The sequence below is a fragment of the Loxodonta africana genome, chromosome 4, assembly GCF_030014295.1.
Source record: "Loxodonta africana isolate mLoxAfr1 chromosome 4, mLoxAfr1.hap2, whole genome shotgun sequence".
NCBI classification, from domain to species: Eukaryota; Metazoa; Chordata; class Mammalia; order Proboscidea; family Elephantidae; genus Loxodonta; species Loxodonta africana.
In genome coordinates this window covers 142,048,598-142,072,342 of record NC_087345.1, presented here as the reverse complement: position 1 = coordinate 142,072,342, position 23,745 = coordinate 142,048,598, and the positions used below count along the sequence as shown (strand labels likewise).

The 23,745-nt window shown below is 39.4% G+C and overlaps 1 protein-coding gene across 1 annotated transcript; it reads left to right on the top strand.

Annotated features, from left to right (window-relative positions):
• Positions 1-1,276: 1,276 nt before the first annotated feature.
• ATP6V1E1 (ATPase H+ transporting V1 subunit E1) lies at positions 1,277-23,543 on the top strand. The gene is made up of 9 exons (XM_003410608.4): positions 1,277-1,467; positions 6,619-6,684; positions 9,518-9,627; positions 10,067-10,133; positions 17,572-17,661; positions 18,199-18,267; positions 19,876-19,970; positions 21,691-21,778; positions 22,955-23,543. Exons 1-9 carry the CDS (start codon positions 1,435-1,437, stop codon positions 23,015-23,017), a joined length of 681 nt encoding a protein of 226 aa, XP_003410656.1. The 5' UTR covers positions 1,277-1,434; the 3' UTR covers positions 23,018-23,543.
• The last annotated feature ends 202 nt before the right edge of the window (positions 23,544-23,745 follow it).

Sequence of the window (23,745 nt, the reverse complement as noted above, 5' to 3'; positions counted from 1 at the left end):
GCAAAACACTGCAGAAGCTGTGGTCTTAGAGAGTATTAACATGGGGGATGGGCAGGGCTCAAAAGGGGGATGTTAACTGTATTTGTAAAAGTATTTCTTTTATTTAAAAATTAAAATCTTGAAGCAAATGTGATAAATGCTAATTGTCAATTATGGGTGGTAGCACATGGTACATGCATATTTCCAAACCTATTTGATATGTGGTATTAAATTGCTGCTCTCACTCCCCAACTCATTATTTGCAGAATATTTTAAAAATAAACTGGAGGGGGATTGTAATCCAAATGAGTGAATGCTACCTTATTCTGGCCTACGAATACCAAAGCAAGGCATAATCCTAGGAATCTGTTCTTTGGGATAGTGAAGAATGAAGTTATTAATGCAAAAATTAACAAAGTGAAAGAAACAATCCTATCATCTGGTTTAGCTCAGTTATCAGAATACTGATGAAGTTAAGGTCAACTTTAACTTGTTGCCCCGTTAATTCTATTGTCCTGTGGTTAAATCCAGAAACCCTGGTTGGTGTAATGGTTAAGAGCTATGGCTTTTAATCAAAAGGTTAGCAGTTCAGATCTACCAGGTGCTCCCTGGAAACTCCATGGGGCAGTTCTAATCTGTCATATAGACAGTCGCTATGAGTCGGAATCGACTCGACGGCAACGGGTTTGGTTTTGGTTGGTGGTTAAATTCTTTCCTTATCCAACATACCTGTCTTCTCAGATAAGTGTAACACTCCGTCACACACTACAAGGAACACAACTGGAAAACAACTTGGTAGCATATTGCAAAACTCTTGAAAATGTGTGCTATTCTCATTAAAAGGACAAACTGACACGTGCTGTTTGCTGTAATGCGCTAATGACACAATGTCACACGTGTAGTCCTCCTGCCATAGTGCACAACCTGAATCTAATAATGAGTTAAATATTAGACAAAACCAAATTGAGGCACTTTCCACAACCACCCTGGCCTCTTCAAAAATATCAATGTCAGGAAAGACAAAGTCTGAGGAACTATTTCAAATTAAAAGAGGCAAAAAAAAAAAAAAAAAAGGCCTGGTAACTAATGACTAATTTCAGACGCCAGAACTCATTTTCTGTGTTCTACAAGGCAGCAGGCGTTTCAGGAAAGCACCGCAGAATGAAGGCAAGAGCCAGTGATATAAAAGGACACCGCAGCGGGGCAGCCTGCGCAAACGCCTAGTCAAGAAAGAGCCAACCTGAGCCGGGCGGGGGCGGGACTTCCCGGAGTCCGCTTTTCTCCCATTGGCTGAGAAGAAGCTTGGGGTATGGGCTGCGCTGTCACCTGGCAGGAACCGGAAGCCAGGGTTATAAAGCCGAAACCTACGCTGGGTTTTCCTCTCTAGTTCCTTCCACCGCCCCCTTCAAACCCAAACTCCAGCCTGTTGCCCACCTGCATAGCAAATCTTTCGCCATGGCCCTCAGCGATGCTGACGTGCAAAAGCAGGTAAGGGCCTGGGGCTGGGTCCCGCGAAGCCGGGACGCGGGTTCTGGGGGTGGTGGGCTGAGGCCCGGGCTTAGGGAGGGCGGGGGCCTTGAGCAGCTCAGATGCTGGAGGAGGGCCCTTTTCCCAAGTCTTCGGGTCTGTCTGCGGGAGGGTGACTTGCTGACCGGCATTAACCCGTAGCTCGTGTGACTCCTGCGTGGGTCTTGCGCGCTGCCCACTTGCCTGCGCGCCGCCGCCTCCTTGATCGCCCAGTGCCTGTTTTCCCTGAGTATTTCGTGCGTAACAGAGCCGAGATCTATGCAACGTTTGAAAACAGCCCCTTCCCTTATTTTTAACTCTGAAGGAAGGGATTACGGTATATGGAAGGAAAGAAAGTGCTGAGGGAAGAGACCTGCCGCTAATGTTGTTTTGAGGCCGTCTGCTTTATGAATTGTTAAAATCGTCATCGTAGAGGAGTCTCTTCTATTATAATGAGTTGTAATGGTTTGACTCCCACGAGTCAGTATGTTAATATTTGTCACATGTTGGTACTTCTCTTTTTCGTCCATTTATGAGCCGCAGCACCTAACAGTGTTTGGCACAAACTAGATGAGTCAAGGTTTATGGAAAGAATCGTTAGGGAAGTCTTGAACCGACATCAACTTTGCCAGGTGTATACTCGGTACTGGGAAACTTTTTTAGTTTTTTAAAACGTTCCGTACCTTCAAGACTATGGGCTCTGGGAAATACTGTAATGCAAAAGTCTTTCAGGGGAATAGGCTTTGATAGACCTATAACAAACGCGACAAACGGGGTTGTCCTGTCAATAGATACTCTGAAACCAGGGACCTTGCCTTTAGTAGTATATTTAGTAGTCATATTGCCAATAAGATTTTTCAGAGGAGGAAGCTTAAGTCTGCTATTTAATCTCTGCACAGTTTAGAGAACTAACCCTACTTCTTTTTGAAGTACTAGGAAAATTCTCTGACTAAAGCACACTGGTTTATGAATCTTCTTAGATGAGCAATGGGATAAAATGCTTTTTTCCTTGGAAGTTTCCATTTCCTTGAAAATGCCTTTTCATTTTATTCTTTTTTTTTATTGTACTTTAGATGAAGGTTTACAGAACAAACTAGCTTCTCATTAAACAGTACACATATTGTTTTATGACATTGGTTAACAACCCCACAACATGTCAACACACCCCCTTCTCGACCTTGGGTTCCCTATTACCAGCATTCCTGTCCCCAGCTGCCTTCTAGCCCTTGCCACTGGGCTGGTGTGCCCCTTTAGTCTTGTTTTATGGGCCTGTCTAATCTTTGGTTGAAGGGTGAACCTCAAGAGTGACTTCATTACTGAGCCAAAAGGATGTCCAGGGGTCATTTTATTCTTAACCTAATATGCACTAGGAAGAATGGAATGCTTCTTCATTTCAGTGATTCTAGAGCTAATCACAGAGGGGAAGAGGGTTAATAAAAATAGTATCTGCAGAGAAATTTAAGAAATCTTCCAATATTCTTAGAGAATAATGAGCCTTTTTTTTTTTTACATTTGTCATCACTACTTCTGGCTTTTAATAGGGATAAACTTGATGTGGTAGAAAGGTGCGAGACCCTCCACGTACTCTGGTAGTCACAATTTTAGTACTAATTCTCTTCCTCTTGTTCCTTCATCGTCCCTCTTGTTACAATATACTGAAGACTAAGCCTTCACCAGGAGCCCTGGTGGTGCAATGGTTAAAAGCTTGACTGCTAACTGAAAGGTTGGCAGTTTGAACCCCCTCAGTGGCTCCAAGAGAGAAGACCTGGAGATCTGCTCCTGTAAAGATTACAGGCAAGAAAATACTATGGGGCAGTTCTACACTGTCCCATGGGGTCGCGATGAGCTGAAATCGACACATAGCAAGGCTGCGCCAGAAAGATATAAAGGCAAAGCAATGTATTTTCTTGGAATCTAGACCAAATCATTGTTTTTTCTGTGAGATGAAAGAATGAAGAAATGTTATGTATTGTCTGTACCCTTCTACACTAGAATGTAGGCTCCATGAAAATAGTGTGTTTTGTTCACTGGGTTCCCAATAGTGAATAGGCCAAATGCCAAGCACATACTAGGCGCTTAATAATTCCTGGATTCCCTGACTTTTTCCTCATTGTATCAAAGTATTTGTGTGTGTTTCTTTTTTGTTTGGGGAGTGTGGTCATCTATTTCATCAAATTTTCAAAGGAATTCAACCTTTCAAAAAGCTTAATTACTGGGTTAACAGGAAGAAGAAAGCTATGCTTTTAAAGACTTAAGATTTTCTGTATTAGGTGGCATAAATGTCCTTAAGGGTTTGGCTATTTCTTATCTTGGAACTCTTGAAAGCCTGAATATGACTGTGTTGACTGGTAAATAGTAAGGCTTCTCTGACCTGAGTTAAAATCAGTGTGTTTTGCTCTAAGCCATGCTGATCTAGTTAAATCTGGTAGCTGAGGGTCCAGCAGCAGCAATAAAGGCAGATAATGCAGGTTTGAAATAGCTCACCTTTATAGGCCAGAATGTGTTTTGTAGCATTTGTAAACAGCTGTTTTGATTACTGTATTTAGCTAAACTACTTGTAAAATTCCAGACTGAATAAGTTCAGCGAGGCTTCATACTGAATTTATGGAGACACCTTTCCTCACTACCCCCACTACCCTACAAACCTGGTCATCCTTTTAGCAAGGTCACAATAATTTTCCATAAATGAGCTCTGTACTGGTTATGCCAAATACTTCTAGGCTTGAGATTTTATATTAGTGTTGTGTTATTTATAAACAAGCTTTGGCTATCAAAATTATTTTGGCTTTTCAAGAGTAGTAGGATAATAATTTTGATAAAAGAATAAATCTGCCCCTTTTAAAATCATACTATGCCTTCTTTAAGACTTTGATGCCAGAAGACTGTATTCTTAACTCATATTGTACACATATGTGTGCCTTAGATTTATGGTATCTTTGTGTTACATGGAAAAGCTGCTATGGGAATCATTTCCCGATTGTTAAACCGGAAAGAGTATCTGGGATACCTTGTACTCCTCAGAAGGCTTGAAATTCCTGACTGATTCTCATTCACTCACAAGTATTTATTGAGCACATATTATTTTTACAGTTGTTACATGTTCTGGGGTTAGAGTGGTCTAAAAGACAGACAAGATTCCTATACTGATGGAACCTAGTGGGAGAAATTGAGCAATAATCAAAATGAATTCATAACCTTGGGCTCGTACATAATTATTTTTTAGTACGTTATTTCTTTTAGGTAGTGCCTCTGTGAAATGAAACTACTGTCCCACTGCCATGAAAACCCTGTGAAGCACAGTTGTACTCTGACACCCAAGGGGTTGCCATAAGTTGGAATTGACTTGATGGCAACTCGCTTGGGTTTTTTGTTTTTTTTTTTTTTTTGGCTTAACTCATAGTTTAGTTGGGAATAGGGACAAGTAAGCAAGTAATTACTAATCTGTGCTTAGGTGCCATGATAAAGGAAATACAGAGTGTCTTAAGGCACATAGATGAGGGGCTCAGAGGAGATTTCCCACAGGAGGTGACAGTTGAGTAAGCTGGGGCTGAGAAGTTTCCCATGAAGAAGGGGAAGAAGAGTGTTCCAAATGGAAAGAACAGTTTGTTTGACATCTTGGAGGTGAGAAAGAGAATGATGACTTTAAGGAACCGAAAAACTGAAATAAGCTTAGTATGGCAGGAACTAAGAGTTTGAAGAGCAGTGAGTGGGAAAGGGTTATTATATGTGATGCTGGAAAAGTAGGCAGTGATCACATCATTGACCTTCTAACATCTTTGTACTTTATCTTAAAAGGCAGTGAGAAGTCTGGGGAGGGGTTGTGATACTTGATAAGACATTTTAAAAAGCTCTCTCTGCAGTGTAGAGTACATTAGAGAAGGAAGAAGACTGGAGGCAGGAAAACAAATTTGGAAGCTATTCAAATAATTCGTCTGAGAAATGATGATGGCAGGGATTAGAGTAGTGGCTGTGAAGGTACAGAAATGTGGATAAATTAAAGAACTACTGATTATTGTTGTGTGCCGTCAGTTTGATTCCGACTATTGGAAGGGAGATTTGGTAGAACTTGGTGATTGATTGGATGTGAGGATTGAGGTACGAGAAGAGTCAAAATTGAGTGTTGGTACTATTAGAGATGCTGCAGGATAGAGATCAAAGTGGGGGGAGGAGGGGAGTAATAAGGAGTTCAGTATTGAATATGTTGAATTTGAGGTTACTGGGAGTAGTATATCCAAGAAGAGCTGTCTAGGAAGCAGTGGAAGATGAGTGACCCCAAAGGAGACTGAGCAGGAGTAACCAAAGAACAGAGGAGGAAGTCATGGAACCAGAGGGAAGAGATTGTTCAAGAAGGGAAAGTTCATCAACGTATCAAGTAAGATTAGGCCAAGTTTTAAGGGCAAAGAGAGTGTTGTGACTTTATGAGAGTACTTCTAGTGGAGTGAAGGGGGCAGAAGTCAGATTGAAGTGTGGTGAGAGTAGGAGGTAAGGAAGTTGAAAAAGAGTAAACATAGATAGCTCTTGGACACATTAGTGATGGAGAAAAGAAGGGATGCTGGCTGAAGTGTGATGTGACCTCCCTCTCCCATAGACTCTGAGTTCCTTGAGAGTAGGATGTTGTCCCATTCATCTTTGTTATTGTATATCGCAGGGGACGTTAGTGGTTCAGTGTTAGAACTCCCACCGTCCATGCTGGAGACCCAGTTCAGTTCCCAGCAGTGTACCCCATGTGGAGCCACCGCTCATCTGTCAGTGGAGGCTTGCATGTAGCTATGATGCTGAACAGGTTTCAGCAGAGCTTCTAGACTAAGATAGACAAGAAAGAAAGGCCTGGCAGTCTACTTCCAAAAATAGCCAGTGAAAACCATATGGATCACAGTGGTCTGATCCTGTTGTGCATGGGGCTCCATGATTCAGGGGCCAACTTGACAGCAGCTAACAACAACATTGTATATTGCATTTTGTTCATTTGGTAGTGCAAATTCCAGATGTAAATTCCCTGAGGGCATTTATCTTTGTACACAGAGCTTAGCACATAATATTTAATAATGTGTGCTTGTTGAATGAATCAGAAAACATAGATGTCATGTTTTCTCCTCATTAAATTCAAAAATAATCTTTTCTTTTTCCTCATAGATTAAGCACATGATGGCTTTTATTGAACAAGAAGCCAATGAGAAGGCAGAAGAAATAGATGCAAAGGTGAGCATCTGTTTTCTAATTTTAAGAAGTTATCACAGTTTCATGTTGTCTTGCCTTGTTAAATAGTATTGTAAGTAAACTCGTTTAGCTACATGTTGCATAGGACTATAAGAATGTCACTCAGTCAGAATCAACTTGACAGCAACAGGTTTGATATAAGAATATAAGTATCTTTAAAGTTAAAAAAATAAATTTCTCCTTCTGATTGTTTCTGATTGCCAATTAAAAAAAAAAAACCGAACCCGTTGCTGTCGAGTTGATTCGGACTCATAGTAACCCTATAGGACAGAGTAGAACTGCCCCACAGGGTTTCCAAGGAGCGCCTGGTGGATTTGAGCTCCTGACCTTTTGGTTAGCAGCTGTAGCGCTTAACACTATACCACCAGGGTTTCCCTAAGTGTCCTATAATTTTATGATAGGGGATAGAAATGGATGGGTTACTTTTCTCATGGAATCCATACTTCAGAAATTTAGCATCTGTGGTTGACTGGGATAATTAGATAGGGAAAGGTATAGTATTTTATGTTTGTTTGTTTTTGCTTCTTTATTAATCTGTGCTCATTACCGAAAAAAGAAATAGTTGGGAAATATAAAAACCAAAACCCAGTGCCGTCAGGTCGATTCCGACTCATAGCGACCCTATAGGACAGAGTAGAACTGCCCCATAGAGTTTCCAAGGAGCGCCTGATGGATTTGAACTGCCAACCCTTTGGTTAGCAGCCGTAGCCCTTAACCGCTACACCACTGGGGTTTCCTGTTTAGAAGTACATGAGGTATAAAATGAAAGCCTGTCCATCACAAAGATGACATTCCTTCAGCATTTAAAATTTTTATAGACATTTCCAGTTATACATTATCTATACCACTTTACCTTCCCTAACAGTGCATTGAATTTTTCTTTTCCCTAGGTGTAGTCATACAGACATTTTAAAAGTTTGCTGTTAATTTATGATTAGAATGTATTGTCTGTTTTATTTTCATCATCCTTTTAATTTGATTCTACTTTAGTTACACATTTGTTACTTACCAGGACAGCCTTAACATTGTATGGGCATGGTACTCCAGGACTAAAACTTTCTGAAACTTTGAACCATTTGACTAATTTATCATTTAAGAACAAAAAAAAGAGACTATTTTCCTTCCGCTAATATGTAATGGTTGCCAGGCTGTTATTTAATGTTGCTTTGACGGTCATAGACTCATTGCAGTATTAATGTCCTTTATTTCTTTTTGGACCAAATGTAGAAATTCATTTTGGATCAAATAGGTAAATGCATTATTATTTAAAGTTGTCTTCACCTTGTATACCACTGTCATCTGTACTTATTTCCAATGACAGGTATAGATATAAGATGTTAACCATTTACGTCAAATCCACCAACTGCTCCTTGGAAACCCTATGGGGCAATTCCACTCGATCCTGTAAGGTCTCTATGAGTCAGAATGATGATAAACCTTTGAGTTTGCATTGCATAAGGAATCCAGGTGAACAGGTATGAGTAAGGGGCTCAGGAGAGAGATTGGGACTTACGTATAAGAGAAGAGGGCCATGTAAACAAACTGAGAAGCTTCAAATTCAATAGGCAAGAAAATAAGAGACTGCTAAGGAAACAAACAGGGTAAAAGCAGTCATGTTGGAGGAGAATAAGAAACCAAGAGGACAGAAAATTTGAAGGACAAACTGGTAATCTAATTAGTGTTTAATGCTTCAGGAAATCACAGAAGAGCTCAAGTGCCTGTGCTGAACATCAAACATCCTGAACCAACAAATTCAGTTAATTTTTCCAAAATTACAATTTTTTACTGCTTGAAATCACAGAAAAGTAATTGCTCAGTAATTTTCACCAATAAAACTAATAACTTTTTATAATGGTTTATAATTTTAAAAGGTCTGTCACATTTATCTTGTTTATTCAACGTATGAAGAAAGAATACTTTTTTTTTTTTTTCCGTTTTAAAAGGGAGGACACTAAGACTGAGATGAGTTGACCTATCAGATTCCATAGGTGGTAACCCAGATCTTCTAAACTCTCAGTTCTGTGTTCTTTTCAGACCCCACTAGTAAACAAATGGATTAAATTTAGAGTACACAATACATTTTTCATGAACATAATCTTCTATCAGATTGTGTCCTTTGTAACTTTGCTGCTGGGTGCTATTATGCTTGGTCAGATTTTTCATTTTCTGGCTCATTGTTTATGATGAAAACTGCTGGTGTTTATTTTTGAATAAATTAGAAGTACTCTTTGAAGACAAGGGTCACAATATAGTCCCCATTTTACATATGGAATAGTCAAATACCCTTGATCATCAGCTCCTTAAAAATAGAACTGTTCATCAGAATCTGATGTAATGTATATACCCAAAAGAACTGAAAGCAGGAACACAAACAGGTACGTGTACACTGGTGTTCATTGCAGCACTATTCACGATAGCAAAAAGATGGAAACAACCTAAATGTCCACCAACAAATTAATCTTGAAACCATCATGCTGAATAAAATCAGTCAGTTACAAAAGGACAAATAGTGTATGATTCCATTTATATAAAATACCTAGAATGGACAAGTGTATACAGACCAAGGTTGATTAATGGTTACCAGGGGCAGGCAAGAGAGAGACTTACTGCTTAGGGGAACACTGAGCTGCTTTTAAGGGAGATGAAAAAATTTGGAGATGAATAATGACGGTTGCACAATATGATGAATGCAATTAGTGTCATTGAATTGTACATGTGAAGAATGTTGAGATGGCAAATGTTGTGTTACGTGTATATTTACCACAATTTAAAAGATCTGGATGAAATGAATTCATATGAATGAATCCCCCGGTAGGCAGAAGAAGAGTTCAACATTGAGAAAGGTCGTCTTGTGCAAACCCAAAGACTGAAGATTATGGAATACTATGAGAAGAAGGAGAAGCAAATTGAGCAGCAGAAGAAAATGTAAGTAGATCCTTGTCACAGTATTAAGCTAAAAAAGGTTTCTAAGGTCTGTGGGACAAGAGGACAAAGCAGGGGCTTGGGAGTCATGCAGATAGAGTTCAGGTCCTGACTTGACCGCATATTGTTTCTCTGACCTTGGGCAAGTGGCTTAACTTTGCTTTCTTCATTTGTAAAAATGGAAGCCTCACAGGATTATTGAAAATTTTAGTTGGAATAACAGATATGAAAGTGCTTGTCATTTGGTAAGCACTCAATAAGTATTTCCTATCTTTGAAAACAAGCTGGTAGCAACCACCAAATGTGTCTCATTGGGGTTCTCTTTGGTCATCAGAAAGAAAAGAATTGTCATTTACCAAATCTTCATTGTACTGTATAGGAAGCTATATATTTGTTTTGTTTTTTATGCTGTACTGATACCATTTTTCCATACTTTTTGCAGTCAGATGTCCAATTTGATGAATCAAGCAAGACTGAAAGTCCTCAGAGCAAGAGATGACCTTATCACAGTGAGTAATTAGCTCCTATTAGCTATAAAATTATTATGAGGGCAACAGGGACTTATAATAAGTCCAGAGAGGTAGAATGTCGGGTTAGTATAGGGACCACGAATACAACAGTAAAGAGCTTCACCTGTTTTGAATGGGCAGTCATTGAAGTTGTTTAGTTTTGTCTTTTTTTTTTTTTTTTTTCCTGGTGTGAAATATCATAAGTAGGGCTCATGTTATGGGTGTGTAGATTAATAACAGGGGAGGGAGAAGTTAGAAACAAGAAAACCAGTATTGCATCATTCAAGGAAGAGGGCAGACACCTACAGAAACTTATCACTTAGTCAAGAAGCTCTAAAGGTATTTGAATTATATTCAGGAACTAAATTGGGATGCCTGCTGCTTCCTCTGTTGCTCATTGTCATTGTGGAGTAAGTTTTAACTTGTTATTTCTTATCCTTATTTTCTCTTTGCCTGGATCTTTTCATTTACTTATTTGTATTTTGTTAGTTATTTTTTCTGATTTATTTTATATCTAATTTAAATTTTTTATTGGATATGTTTCTATAAGCTGTTTTAAATTCTTCTAAGTAAATAAATGGAAACCCTGGTAACATAGTGGTTCAGGGCTGTGGCTGCTAACCAGAAGGCTGGCAGTTCAAATCCACCAACTGCTCTTTGGAAACCCTATGGGGTTCCTTACGTATAAGAGAAGAGGGCCATGTAAACAAACTGAGAAGCTTCAAATTCAATAGGCAAGAAAATAAGAGACTGCTAGGGAAACAAACAGGGTAAAAGCAGTCAAGTTGGAGGAGAATAAGAAACCAAGAGGACAGAAAATTTGAACGACAAACTGGTAATCTAATTAGTGTTTAATGCTTCAGGAAATCACAGAAGAGCACAGTGATCTTTGGATTTGGCAATTGTTGTGGACAGAATTGACGCCCCCAACCCCCCCATAACCTGTGACTGTGACCTTGTCTAGAAATAGGGTCTTTGAAGATGTTATCAGTTAACATCTTTAAAGACCTTTAAAGGAGGTCAAACTGGAGTAAATTGAGTCCTCATCCCATCTGAGTGCTGTCTTTATAAAAGAGGAAAAGAGATAGGGAGAGACAAAAAAGGGTCATGTGACTGAGAAGTTAATGCTGCAGCTGCAAACCAAGGAATGCCTGAGGCTACTAGAAGCAGAGCCCCACCCAAAAACCAAAACAAAAACTGATTGCCATGGAGTTGATTCCCACTAGTAGGGACTCCATAGGGCAGAGTAGAACTGCCCCATAGTGTTTCCAGGGAGCAGCTGGTGGATCTGAACTTACAACCTTTGGTTAACAGCAGAGCTTTTAATGAGTGCACAACTAGGGCTCCAACCAGAAGCAAAGAGACAAGAAAAAGATCTTCCCCAGAGACTTCAGAGAGTGCATGGCCCTGCCAATACTCTAGATTTGAACTATTAGCTTCCAGAACCCTAAGAATAAATTTGTGTTGTTTGAAGCCCCCACTTTGTGGTGACTTGTTCGAGCAGCCCTGGAAACTAAGTAGCAGTCAAGGTGAATTGTAATGGAATTGGAATGATGAAGGCCCACAGCCAGATGAATGAAAAGTAGTATCAGGTGAGGAACTGAAGGCAGTATGTGTGGCCTCTTAAGAAGTTTGGTTATCAAAAGCAAAGAAGTTTCCTGAATAAACTGAACACTTCAAAGGCCAGTGAAGCAGGGGCAGGGGTTTGAGGACCATGGTTTCAGGGGACATCTAAGTCAATTGGCATAATAAAATCTATTAAGAAAACATTCTGCATCCCAGTTTGGAGAGGGGTGTCTGGGGTCTTAAATGCTAGCAAGCGGCCATCTAAGATGCATCAATTGGTCTCAACCCACCTGGAGCAAAGAAGAATGAAGAACACCAAAGACACAAGGTAATTATGAGCCTAAGAGACAGAAAGGACCACATAAACCAGAGACTACATCAGCCTCAGACCAGAAGAACTAGAGGGTGCCCAGCTACAACCGATGACTGCCCTGACAGGGAACACAACAGAAAACCCCTGAGGTAGCATGAGAGCAGTGGGATGCAGACCCCAAATTCTCGTAAAAAGACCAGACTTAATGGTCAAATTGGGGCTAGAAGGACCCCTGAGGCCATGGTCCCCAGGCCTTCTGTTAGCCCAAGACTGGAACCATTCCCAAAGCTAACTCTTCAGACAGGGATTGGACTGGAATATGGGATGGAAAATGATACTGGTGAAGAACGAGCTTCTTGGATCAAGTGGACACATGAGACTATATTGGCATCTCCTGTCTGGAGGGGAGATGAGAGGGCAGAGGGGGCCAGAAGCTACCTGAGTGGATACGAGGAGAGAGAGTGGAGGGAAGAACTGTGCTATCTCATTAGAGGGAGAGAATTAGGAGTGAAAAGCAAGGTGTATGTAAATTTTTGTGTAAGAGACTGATCTGTAAACTTTCACTGAAGGCACAATAAAAATTAATTTTAAAAAATGCAAAGAAAAAATAAGTTTGGTTATGTGGACTGTCAGTGTTTTCATCTCTTTCTGCCACATGAAGTCCAAGTGTACACAACTTGAGTTTTTATCTTTCTGATTTATAATGGAATTGTGTGAAAATAAAACATTTAATGTTTTTAATTATTCTAGATGTTCTTTCCTTTCTAGTTAACTTCTTTCCATCAAGTTACATACAGTTTAGCAAACCACATAAATAAGAGACTGGAAGGATAAGAAAACAAAGAATAAAGTGATAGGTCAAACAGTTACCTAAACTCGTTGGCTTCGAGTCAATTCTGACTCATACTCACCGTATAGGACAGAGAGAACTTGCCCCAAAGGGTTTCCAAGGCTGTAAATCTTTATGGAAACAGACTGCCACATCTTTCTCCTGCAGAGCGGCTGGTGGGTATGAACCACTGACCTATCATTTAGCAGCTGAGCGTTTAACCATTGTACCACCAGGGCTTCTTCAGACAGGGTTACACACAGATAAAAGTACACACATGCTTGGAATGGATTGTTATTTTAAAACATTTTATTTCTAGTTTTTATCCATAGAATAAGAAATTATGAAAAGAAGGGAGTTGTCAAGCAGTTAAAATAAAAACATAATGACAAGGTAGAAGGAGAAAAATACAGAACTAGGTAAAAATGGAAAGAAAAGGGCAAAAAAAAAAGAGGAAGACCCTCAATGAGATGGATTGACGCAGTGACTACAACAATGGGCTCAAACATAGCAATGATTGTGAGGATGGTGCGGGACTGGGCAGTGTTTTGTTCTCTTGCACATAGGGTTGCTATGAGTTGGGACCGACTTGATACCACCTAACAACTACCAACCACCCTCTTGACCTGTAAAATGGAAAACCATCTACCTGAAGGTTACTTAGAATTAAATGAGATAACCTAGGTAAAGTAACTAGTATAGCTCCTGACACAAAACAGTTGAATAAATGATAGTTCTTTATTATCATTTTCTTAAACCTCACAGCTTATTTATGTCTTCTTTGAAAAGGAAAATAAAGAACTATTTAAATTCTGATTTCATTAGTCCTGACATAGAGCTTTCTAGTGTGGTGGTTAAAGAGATACGAGATAGAAATATCTTCTAGGGAGGCCAGCTGACCCCTCAGTCTAGGCAGGACCCGAGAGACATGGTTTTGATGTTGTCATCATCATCATGCTTTGGTTTCCTGCTTTTCTGGACCAGGATCCTTAGTGGCAGTTAGGTTTAGGTGGGCAGAAATACCAAACTCAAAATACTGGTATATAATTTGAAATACGAGCTGCAGTATTTTACAATGAGGTATGCAACAGTGAAGAGCCATCTCCTTAATAGCTGCTTTGGGAGCCAGATTATAATTTGAAAGTTGTTTGAATTTAAAATCAAACCAAAGCGTATCACTAGGATATTCGTGATTGCAACATTGATCATAATTTACTCACCTCTAGTGACGTAAATTTTTTTTTTTTTTTTTTAGTGACGTAGCTGTTAAGCGACGGGAACACTCCTTAGAAAGGGTCAATTGGATTTATATCCACTAAGTTTCAGCCTTCTTAGCTGGAGTTTGGTTTATTCAGACCTCCTTACATCCTTAGAGTTTTGGATGGTGATAAAATTCCTCAATTACCGATTTCCAGATTATTTTCCAATGTGGGTTACTTTTAGACATAGTTAATACTGCCCTTTACAAGTTGATTTTTATGTAATGTTATTCTCTTAGAGCAAACGTGTCACCGTACTCATACGGTCCATCTCTGATTGATTCCAGCACAGAGAGAAAATTGGTTGAGGGATCTCTGGTAGGGAGGGGCTGAGATCTTTGTGGCTAAATGTTTTATAAAGTATATGCTTCAAATCCTGTGCCTATAAGCTTCCTCCATTTGAAAGGCTGTATTCCCAGGCTATTAGGATTTAGCTAATAAAACTTCTAGAGGTTAGGTTGTTTTGATGGACACCTAAAGTTATTTATCTATTAACAACTCTTAATGATTTCACTGTGTCATTGAGAAGTTTTAATTCTGAAAATGTCAAGGCACATGATATTCTCAGTTTATTTGATACCCCCAAAAATAAGTTTTCTCACTTTTTTTTTTTTTAAATACGTATTTTTCCTTTGAACTGAAGACATTCTTCACAGTGCTCTTGTATCACTTCTTTCCATTTCTGGTCTCACTCAGAATTATAACCCTTTGTCTTTAGTCTAGATCTTTGTAAGGCCATGAATTACTGTTTAAATATTTCTTGCTATGATGGTTTAGTCTGACTTATGCAGAATACATTTGAGAAGGGCTGTTGCTGTGGGGAGATTCTGAGATTCTGCTTTCTCTTGAGTCTTTGGGGACTGGAAAAATCTTAAAGCTAATGACATACAATATATTTAGAAGGGTAATGGCCTTACCGTTTCTCTGGTGAGTTCCTTTAATAGCAGTTGTCATATAAATACCTCTGTTAGCTAAATGCTTATGGTAAAAGCTGGCCAAGGACTGAAAGGAAGCGAAATACAGCCAACACTAGTATAACCACTAAGATGATCCCACCAATGGGAAGAAAAAAGTGACTGTCATCTAGTAATATTTAGAAGAGGAAGAAAAATGATTGTCCTGTTTGGACATTTTGTTGTAAACTTTAAAAGCACTTGTTTTTGCTTGGTAGATAAAATTAGCAAAACTTGCCTGCTAACTTGTTTCAGTCTTTCAAACTACTCTGGGAATTTTAATCATTTTATCAATTTTATGTGGAATGTAATAAAGAATGATTTTTAAGAAAAAATTAATCTGCATATGAAAGACTGAACTTTAAAGTTTATTTAAAATAGTTACAATACAAAATTCCTGCTTTTTCTCCACTTAACAAGCAGTGTGCTCCATTTAATTTACTAAAAATGAATTATAAATGATGAAAACATGATTCATTGACCAGTGAAGGGCATTCATTCATGTTTGGTTTGGGGACAGTATGTATTATAATGTAGAATGAAGTCTAAGAAGAAAAAATGTTTACATGTTAAAAGTTTCTAAAGTAGACAGAAACTTCATTACTTGATATTAAGGTCAACTGGTTTATTTTTGCCCTTTGGGAGAGAAGTTTCTTTTGTATTTATTTGTCTGTAAATAACTCATTTTTGGGGTGGTTAGCCTTTATTTCCAGGTATATTTTTTTCTTTCACATAGTTTTGAGTGTCCTGTTGTTGTTAGGTGCTGTGGAGTCAATTTCGACTCATAGGGACCCCATGTAACAGAGTAGAACTGCCCCATAGGGTTTCCTTGGGTATAATCTACAGAAGCAGATTACCAGGTCTTTCTCCGTTGGAGCTGCTGAGTGAGTTCGAACCACAAACCCTTCAGTTAGCAGCAGAGCACTTAACCATTTGCACCACCGTGGTGTTTTAGAAACATTAGAATGTGTAATATAAGAATTTCATTTAGATGTTTAATCCAGTGAAGATAATGTTAAGGCATATGTGAGATACACTGTTTATTAAGCAATCATTTGTTTTTTTTTTTAAATAGAAATTTAGTAGCCTTCATGACAATCTTGGATGACATGGATCCTCAGAATACCTTTGTGAAACTCTTGGGGGTTGTCCAACCACAGATTTAAAACCTTCCACAGTAGTGCATACTTACTGTTTAAAAATAAAATTCATATGGAGATTGTTTTGAATGCACTAATGAACTCAGCGTGTTTGCAACAGTCTTCATAAATCATGAGTGTGTTTGTAATTCTATTAGCTGTCTAATACCAGATTTGACTCTAAAAACTTTTCCTTGCAAAGTAAGTGTGTTGAGGATGGAAGAGCCACCATTTGTTACAATATACCATATTTAAATACTAGGTGGTGCTGTTTTGAGGTATTTGAATTTATCTTACTGTTTATTTTGTAAAAAAAAAAAAAAAAAATTTAATTGGCCCATGAAATGAGTACTCCCGATTTTTTTTTTTTTTTTTTTGGCATACTTGCACTTCCCACTGCCGTCGAGTCGATTCTGACTCATAGTGACCCTATAGGACAGAGTAGAACTACCCCATGGGGTTTTCAGGGAGCGCCTGACAGATTTGAACTGCCAGCCTTTTGGTTAGCAGCCGTAGCACTTAACCACTACACCACCAGGGTTTCCTACTTGCACGTAGCAGTTGTCTAAATAAATATTTGTTTTAAATTAGATGTGTGAATGAATTTTAGACAGTTCTCACTTGGAGAGTCTCAGTCATAAAACTTGGGGTGGGGGAGAAATGAGTAACAGCTGCCCTTGTACTCTTCTGGTAGATTGTTCAACTAACTCTCTGCCTTAGACCTTAGCAGCCAGAACTAGACGGGGAGGCAGTGTAGAGTTTTGAAGTCAGTCTGGATTGGAGCCCCAGCTCTGTCACTTGCTAATTGTGTTATATACACTTTATACAGATAAAGAAGATATTTAACAGTGGGTAAATTGTCTGACTAGTTTGCCATTAAACATGACAATTTGTCACATGTATCAACACCACAGTAAATTAAAAAATGCAAACTAGCATAAAGAAAATTTAAGTCATTGGTAATCCAGCCTCCCAGAGGTAAACATTGTCGATTTTTTGGTCTCTGGATTTCTTTATATGCATCATCTTTTTTGCTTCCTAAAAGTGGGATCATATTTTATAACTGTCTGAATAACTTGTTTTTCAAATCTGTATCATCTTTCCATGTCAGTTGTGTAGGTTTCTAAACCGATTGATAACTGAGCTATTCTTCCACTAAGCTGTAAGCTCCTTGGGAGCAGGACTGGTGCTTCATGCTTCATATATCAACCTACTTAGAACAGAGTCTGATTTATCATAGATCTTCAGGGCATGTATTGAATGACAACCTAGCGGTGAAATGTGAAGCGATTGGGCAGGGGACAGGACCAGCCTCACAGTGGGTTCTGAGCCAGCTATCCAGATGTGTAGATAACTTTTTTCTTTTCCATTCTTTGTAGGACCTACTAAATGAGGCAAAACAGAGGCTCAGCAAGGTGGTAAAAGATACAACCAGGTACCAAGTGCTGCTGGATGGACTGGTCCTCCAGGTACCCTTCCAGGCCAGGGCTGCCAGCTCTGGCCACCATTCTTAGAAGAGTTACAGGATATATTAGAGACCAGTTCTGTTTTTCCTTTTTTCTCAGCTTTTTTCCTTTTCCTTGTCTAATATGGAAATATGTGTTGCATAGGAGGATAGTAATGTCTGCCTGGTATGATCAGACTTACAGAGTTTTATAACTCGAGTCAAATTTGCGTACAGCCTCAGCTTTAGACTTCCTTAATTTGCTCGCCACTAAAATGCTTCCGTATTGGGGTTTAGACCAAAGACTGTATGCATTTTAATTGCTTACCGCTAGGCTGTGAGTCCATAATTTAATTAATTATAGTATTTGTCCTCAGCCTGGTTGATGTAAGACTGCCATATGAATTTTGTCTATACCACCAGAGCAGTGGATATATTTATCTTATATGTGATATCAAGATCTTATTTCCATGTTCTGAAAAGAACTGTAAAAATATTTTATTTTGTTGCTTTATTTTATGGTTTGCATTTTTTAAGAATTACATCTGATTGTATTCTGTAGGGTTTGTACCAGTTGCTGGAGCCCCGGATGATTGTTCGTTGCAGAAAACAGGATTTCCCTCTGGTAAAGGTAAAGAGCTTAGAAGAAATCTCTCTCTAAGATCAAAATGTTAGGGATGCAGTGAATGCTCTAATAGATGGCATCTTAACATAGGAATTTGAGGAGTCTTAGCACGCTATGGATATTGTTAATTTAATCTTACTCAAGCCTCTTAAGAATTTTTCTTAAAGAGTTCAAGTTGCCATCTGAGCTAATGCCCTCCTCCCTTTATAGGAACTTTATAGGGTTATAATCTTCTAAAAATCAAACAATAAAAGCAGCGCCTACTAGATTGGAGCAAAGGTAGGCATCTTAAAGAGACAAACCACTCCCAGGCCAGTGAGTCATGGCTATAAATTATAACCTAGTTAAATATATTCACATACCTAGAGAAAGAACATGGGTGCCAGAAAGGAGGTTGGACAGCAGTGAAAAATACACAGTCCGGAGGCAGCCAGTGCAGTCCTTCTCCCTGTGCTGTCTAAGGAGAAGCAGCCCCGGCCTGTGGGTGTGGCCCATCTAGCCCCATGGCAGGTACGCAGGCCGTAGTAATAGGTGGATGCTTCAGACAAAAGGAACCCTGGTGGCACAGTGGTTAAGTGCTCAGCTGCTAACTGAAAGGTTTGCAGTTTGAACCCACCAGCCACTCCACAGGAGAAAGATGTGGCAGTCTGCTTCCATAAAGATTACAGCCTTGGGAACCCTATGGGGCAGCTCTACTCTGTCCAGTAGAGTCACTGTGAATCAAAATTGACTCAGTGGAAACGGGTTTGGTTTTTGGTTAATGGACTCCCCTAGCTCTGATTCTGTGTCATCACGTTGCTCTTTAGACTATTATTCTTTTTCCATGTAGTTTGCTTTAAGGCAAAGATGTGAATTGTTAGTCCCCTGGCAATTACATTTCATATTATAAATAAATTTGTAATACACAGTACATTTACATTCTCATTATGATTTGTCTCCCCCAAGCAACTTGTCTCCTAGGAAAGAAAATGTGCCAGCGAGAGAACATAGGTGTTCATCCCCCTCAGTTGTACATTGTCCACTATAAATGTGGTTCCAGTGTATAAACCACCTCAGTGACCTAGGTCCATGTTTGTGCTGACAGCCTTGTTCGTGAACCCATAAAAGAGAGGGCTGGGCATTATAATGGAGAGTTCACCAAGGCAATGAAGGCCTGACTGAGTTGCCAGCTAGTCTTCTTAGGATTGCACCAAAATACTGCTGGGTACAAGCAAATTTTTTTCTTGAAACTTCCACAGTGTCCAGTGTCGGTGAGCAGCTCCCCAGAGTAGTGCTGCATTAGATTTGAGAAGCAGGCGAGAGTTGAATATATGCATCAATTTGTTCAGCTAGTAATATAGTCAGAAAAATATTTTAAGTTGCTTTAACTCCTTCAAGAAAATGTTATTTACATGTGTATTAGAGTGTGTATAATATTATTCAAAGACAAGGCTTGCCACTAATTATGTTTTGCCCCACTCACTGTAGCACAGCAGTGAAAACCCACTTCCATGTATTCTTTTACTTGGAATAAATGGGAATATCCGTACTTGTATACTTAGTGTATTGATTTTTTTTTTGGTATCTGCTCCATAGTTTTCTGCCAGAACCTCCCATAGCTTTCTTTTTTTCCAGGCTGCAGTGCAAAAAGCAATCCCTATGTACAAAATTGCCACCAAAAGAGATGTTGATGTCCAAATTGATCAGGAGGCCTACCTGCCCGAGGACATGTAAGGAGTATACCTGCTTTAACATGGGTGCTATCTCAGTGGGAGACAGGACTTAACACTGGGCTGTGATGGAAGTGTGTTTTCTGCAAGGTGCTCTCCGCCACAAGGAGCAGGGGTGTAGTTGTGTTCCACTTGCAACTATTGCTGCAGTTTCTGTCAGTGCTCTGTTGTTTGTTGTTGTTTGTGAAGATGAAGTGAGAAGCCCTTGTTAAGTTTACGTTTAGTGAGTATTTGGCACACAGTAGACATTCTCACTTAGTGTTAGCCTTCCTTCCCTCCCTCTCCCAACATGGAGAAAGAATTTATCACAGACACTGGGTCAGGATTAGCAAAGAACTAACCATGTGTCTTAGTTATCTAATGCTGCTGTAAAAGAAACACCACAAGTAGATGGCTTTAACAAAAAGAAGTTTATTTTCTCACAGTAAAGTAGGCTAAAAGTCCAAATTCAGGGCGTCAACTCCAGGGGAAAGCTTTCTCTCTCTGTTGGCCTTCTCATCAATCTTCGCCCAGACTAGGAGCTTCTTTGCACAGGAACCCTGGGTCCAAAGGATGTGCTCTGCTCACAGCACTGCTTTCTTGGTGTATGAGGTCCTGTCTCTCTGCTCCTTCTTTCTTTTATATCTCAAGAGATTGCCTCAAGACACAATCCAATCTTGTAGGTTGAGGCCTGCCTCACTAACACAACTGCCATCCATCCTCCCTCATTAACATCATAGAGGCAAGATTTACAACATACAGGAAAGTCATATAATACCAGGAATCATGGCCTAGCCAAATTGATAACACACATTTTTGGGGGGACATAATTCAATCCATGACAGCATGCCTGTATGAAGAATATATATAGTCTGTTTAGAGAAACTGAAGATAGGTGAAACAAAGCGGGAGAGAGGGGTAAGAAAATAATACTAAGGTCATATGTAGTCTGTTAAAATATTCCACAGAAAATGTGCAAAACCTTTCCCATTCCCAGCCTTTGGCCGATGGCCTGCTTATTTCAAGCAGTATTTGATGAAATAAAATTCTAATGCTGTAAAACCATTTCATTCACTGAAGTTCCTTGTAATAAAATTTGACCTGCTGACCTTAGGTTTCTTAAGTGCTGAGGAACTTTGAGGAAAGGAATGGCAGAAGTGAGGTGTGGCTAGAGGCAGAACTTTCTGAGGGTGAGCTTAGCAGAAGGCAGCAATGATACCTTTTATCTGATACACAAAGCAGTTAAAAGTGTTGCCTTATCAAAGTTACCTGGTAATTAGCAGTGTTGGGCTGTAAGAAATATTGAGAAGTGGAATCTTCAAATGCTATCAGTGAAGTCATTTTGTAGCAATTTATGGACTAATATGAATCCTGAATCTACCACTCAGCATCAGCTCTGTGACCTTTATCTGTCTTAATTTACAAAATGGGACTCAATTCTATCCTCTTCATTTTGTTGGAGAGGGCTGGTTAGAATTAAGTCAGGTGCTATAACATAAAATCAAATTGGCACATAGCAGGCACTCAGTAAATGAGTTATCGTCAACACACATACCTTAATTGTCAGAAGCTTCTAAAGTTAATTTTAAGCCTATTCCTTATGTTTATTGGCTATTTACACTATTTAGACACTCCACACACACCAAAATGGTATTCCTCCGAGGGAATAAAATAAGTGAACCATGTGTGTTTCTGCCTTCCTCAAATTTATAAAAATTGTTTTTTGCTCTGTTCTCTGTAGAGCTGGTGGTGTTGAGATCTATAATGGGGATCGTAAAATAAAGGTTTCCAACACCCTGGAAAGCAGGCTGGACCTCATAGCCCAGCAGGTGAGTGTGGGAATACTTCTCTTTAGCTGGTCTGTTGTTACTTTGAAGAGGCAGAGAAAATTTTTCCATTCAGTGATATTTGGGATTTGTCACTCTTCATATTTTCTTAAAAGGGATGAGGATTAGGCATTCAGTGGCATTTACAGAGGTGACACCATTCACCTGAGGGAGGATTTGGGGTCAGAAAAAGGGTTTTGTTTACCTAGGACTCCAGTGTATACATTTTACTACAAGTAGAGTTGGTGACCTCTCTCCAGCAAGAATGATGGAAACTGAACACTTATTTAAAGAAATTACCTTAGGGCGGCCGGCTCTTCCATTGTTTCCAGGTTTGCGTAAATGAATTCTAGGAAACAAGCTGGAAAAATTCCAGTTGTTCCAAAATACTGGGCAGTTGTCAGTAGTGGTTGTCTGTTTCTATGGCTGCTAACTTAGTTATTGCTAACTTAGAAGAGCGATTTCCTGTTTGTACGAGAACTTTTATACCTAAAGCACTTGGACCTTGAGTATGATTTTCTGATAACTTAAACCTTAGAGCTGTGCTGCCCAATACAGCAGCCACCAGTTACATCTGGCTATTTAAGTGTAATTAAAAGTTCAGTTTCTCTGTCAGGCTAGCCACATTCCAAGTGTTCAGTAGACACAGTGGCTAGTGGCTGCTATATTGGGCAGGACAGCCATAGAAATTTGAGGCCGAATCCTCCTAAGGACTTTTCAGTTGCCATAACAAGTGCTTCGCTGTGCTTGTGCACAAACTTGCATTTTCAGTTTTCTGTTCAGTCACTCCACACAGAGTAGGTACACAATAAATATTTGCTGAAAGAATGTAGATGAGGTTTATGATGAGGTAATAACTCTTAGTAAGTTCATCTCTTCTCCCTTCATCACAGTATAACAGAGGCCTTAGGCAGTAACGACTTCAGTTGTTTTTCATCATCCTCTTCCTTCTTTACGAAGCTTTGTAAGCAGTCAGATTTAATTCCAAGCGTGTGATTAGTTAATTCTTACCAAGGACTCTGTTACAGTGCTTCAGAGAAGTAAAGGACATATTTGATGTGCTTAGCTTTGTGCCCAGCCACATAGGGGTTGATGACTTGCCTGAGGTTAAGATGAGCAGTTCTTCACAAGTTCTCCAGTTGACAACACTTATTTATTAAAGAAAATTATTCTTCACAGATGATGCCAGAAGTACGGGAAGCCTTGTTTGGTGCTAATGCCAACAGGAAGTTTTTGGACTAAGCGTTTTGGAGGTGGAGTTCATGCCACTCTTACTGATACGACATGGAAGTTTCTGATATTTGAAGAACCAAGATTATCTGTGTAACCTCCTCTTTGCCGTTCTAATATTGTTCTGTATTTATCAATGGAATACCCTACTGTAGTCAGTGCCCTTGGCCCAGTTGTTACCAATAGGAGCAAGTTTCAGTTAAAATGATTGGGAGCCTACTCTAGTTCATTTAAAAGAACACAGCTTTCAGTTCTGCAGCATCAAGGTGAGGTGATCAGATGGTGGTTGCATGAACTTCACCGGGTCCCCCGCTTTTTCTGGCTCCAGTTACCTAGTCTCAACGGTGACGTGTTGGTGTTCTCTGCCTTCAGGTTCCTGTGCTTTAAGTTTAAAATCCATGTGGGGCATGCATTCCTTCCGGCTGCAATAGCTTCACCGTTACCTAGTTGGTCCTAGAAGCTTTGCTCATCTGTAAATGTGATTTAAAATCTAAACCATGAAAATATGCTTTATTTATTAAAAGAAAAGGTTTATGTGGATTTTATTGTGATTTCTTATGCAAGGCGTTACAAATGTGTGGTTTGAGAGAGAAAAGTTCTTACCAAGCTAACTAGAAAAGGACCATTTTCCAAGTTCCTATCACATTTGATAATTTACAGCTGTAACTACTTGGGTCCACTAACTTCTGTGTGTCCTGGCACTTTCTGGTCACTTTACCAGACCTTAACCAGCAAGTATT

Bases quoted from the DNA above. Each gene is read 5' to 3' on its own strand.
- ATP6V1E1 (XM_003410608.4), top strand. From the start codon at position 1,435: ATGGCCCTCAGCGATGCTGACGTGCAAAAGCAG. The intron at 1,468-6,618 runs GTAAGGGCCTGG...TTTTCCTCATAG, and splicing joins ATGCTGACGTGCAAAAGCAG to ATTAAGCACATGATGGCTTT. The intron at 6,685-9,517 runs GTGAGCATCTGT...ATCCCCCGGTAG, and splicing joins CAGAAGAAATAGATGCAAAG to GCAGAAGAAGAGTTCAACAT.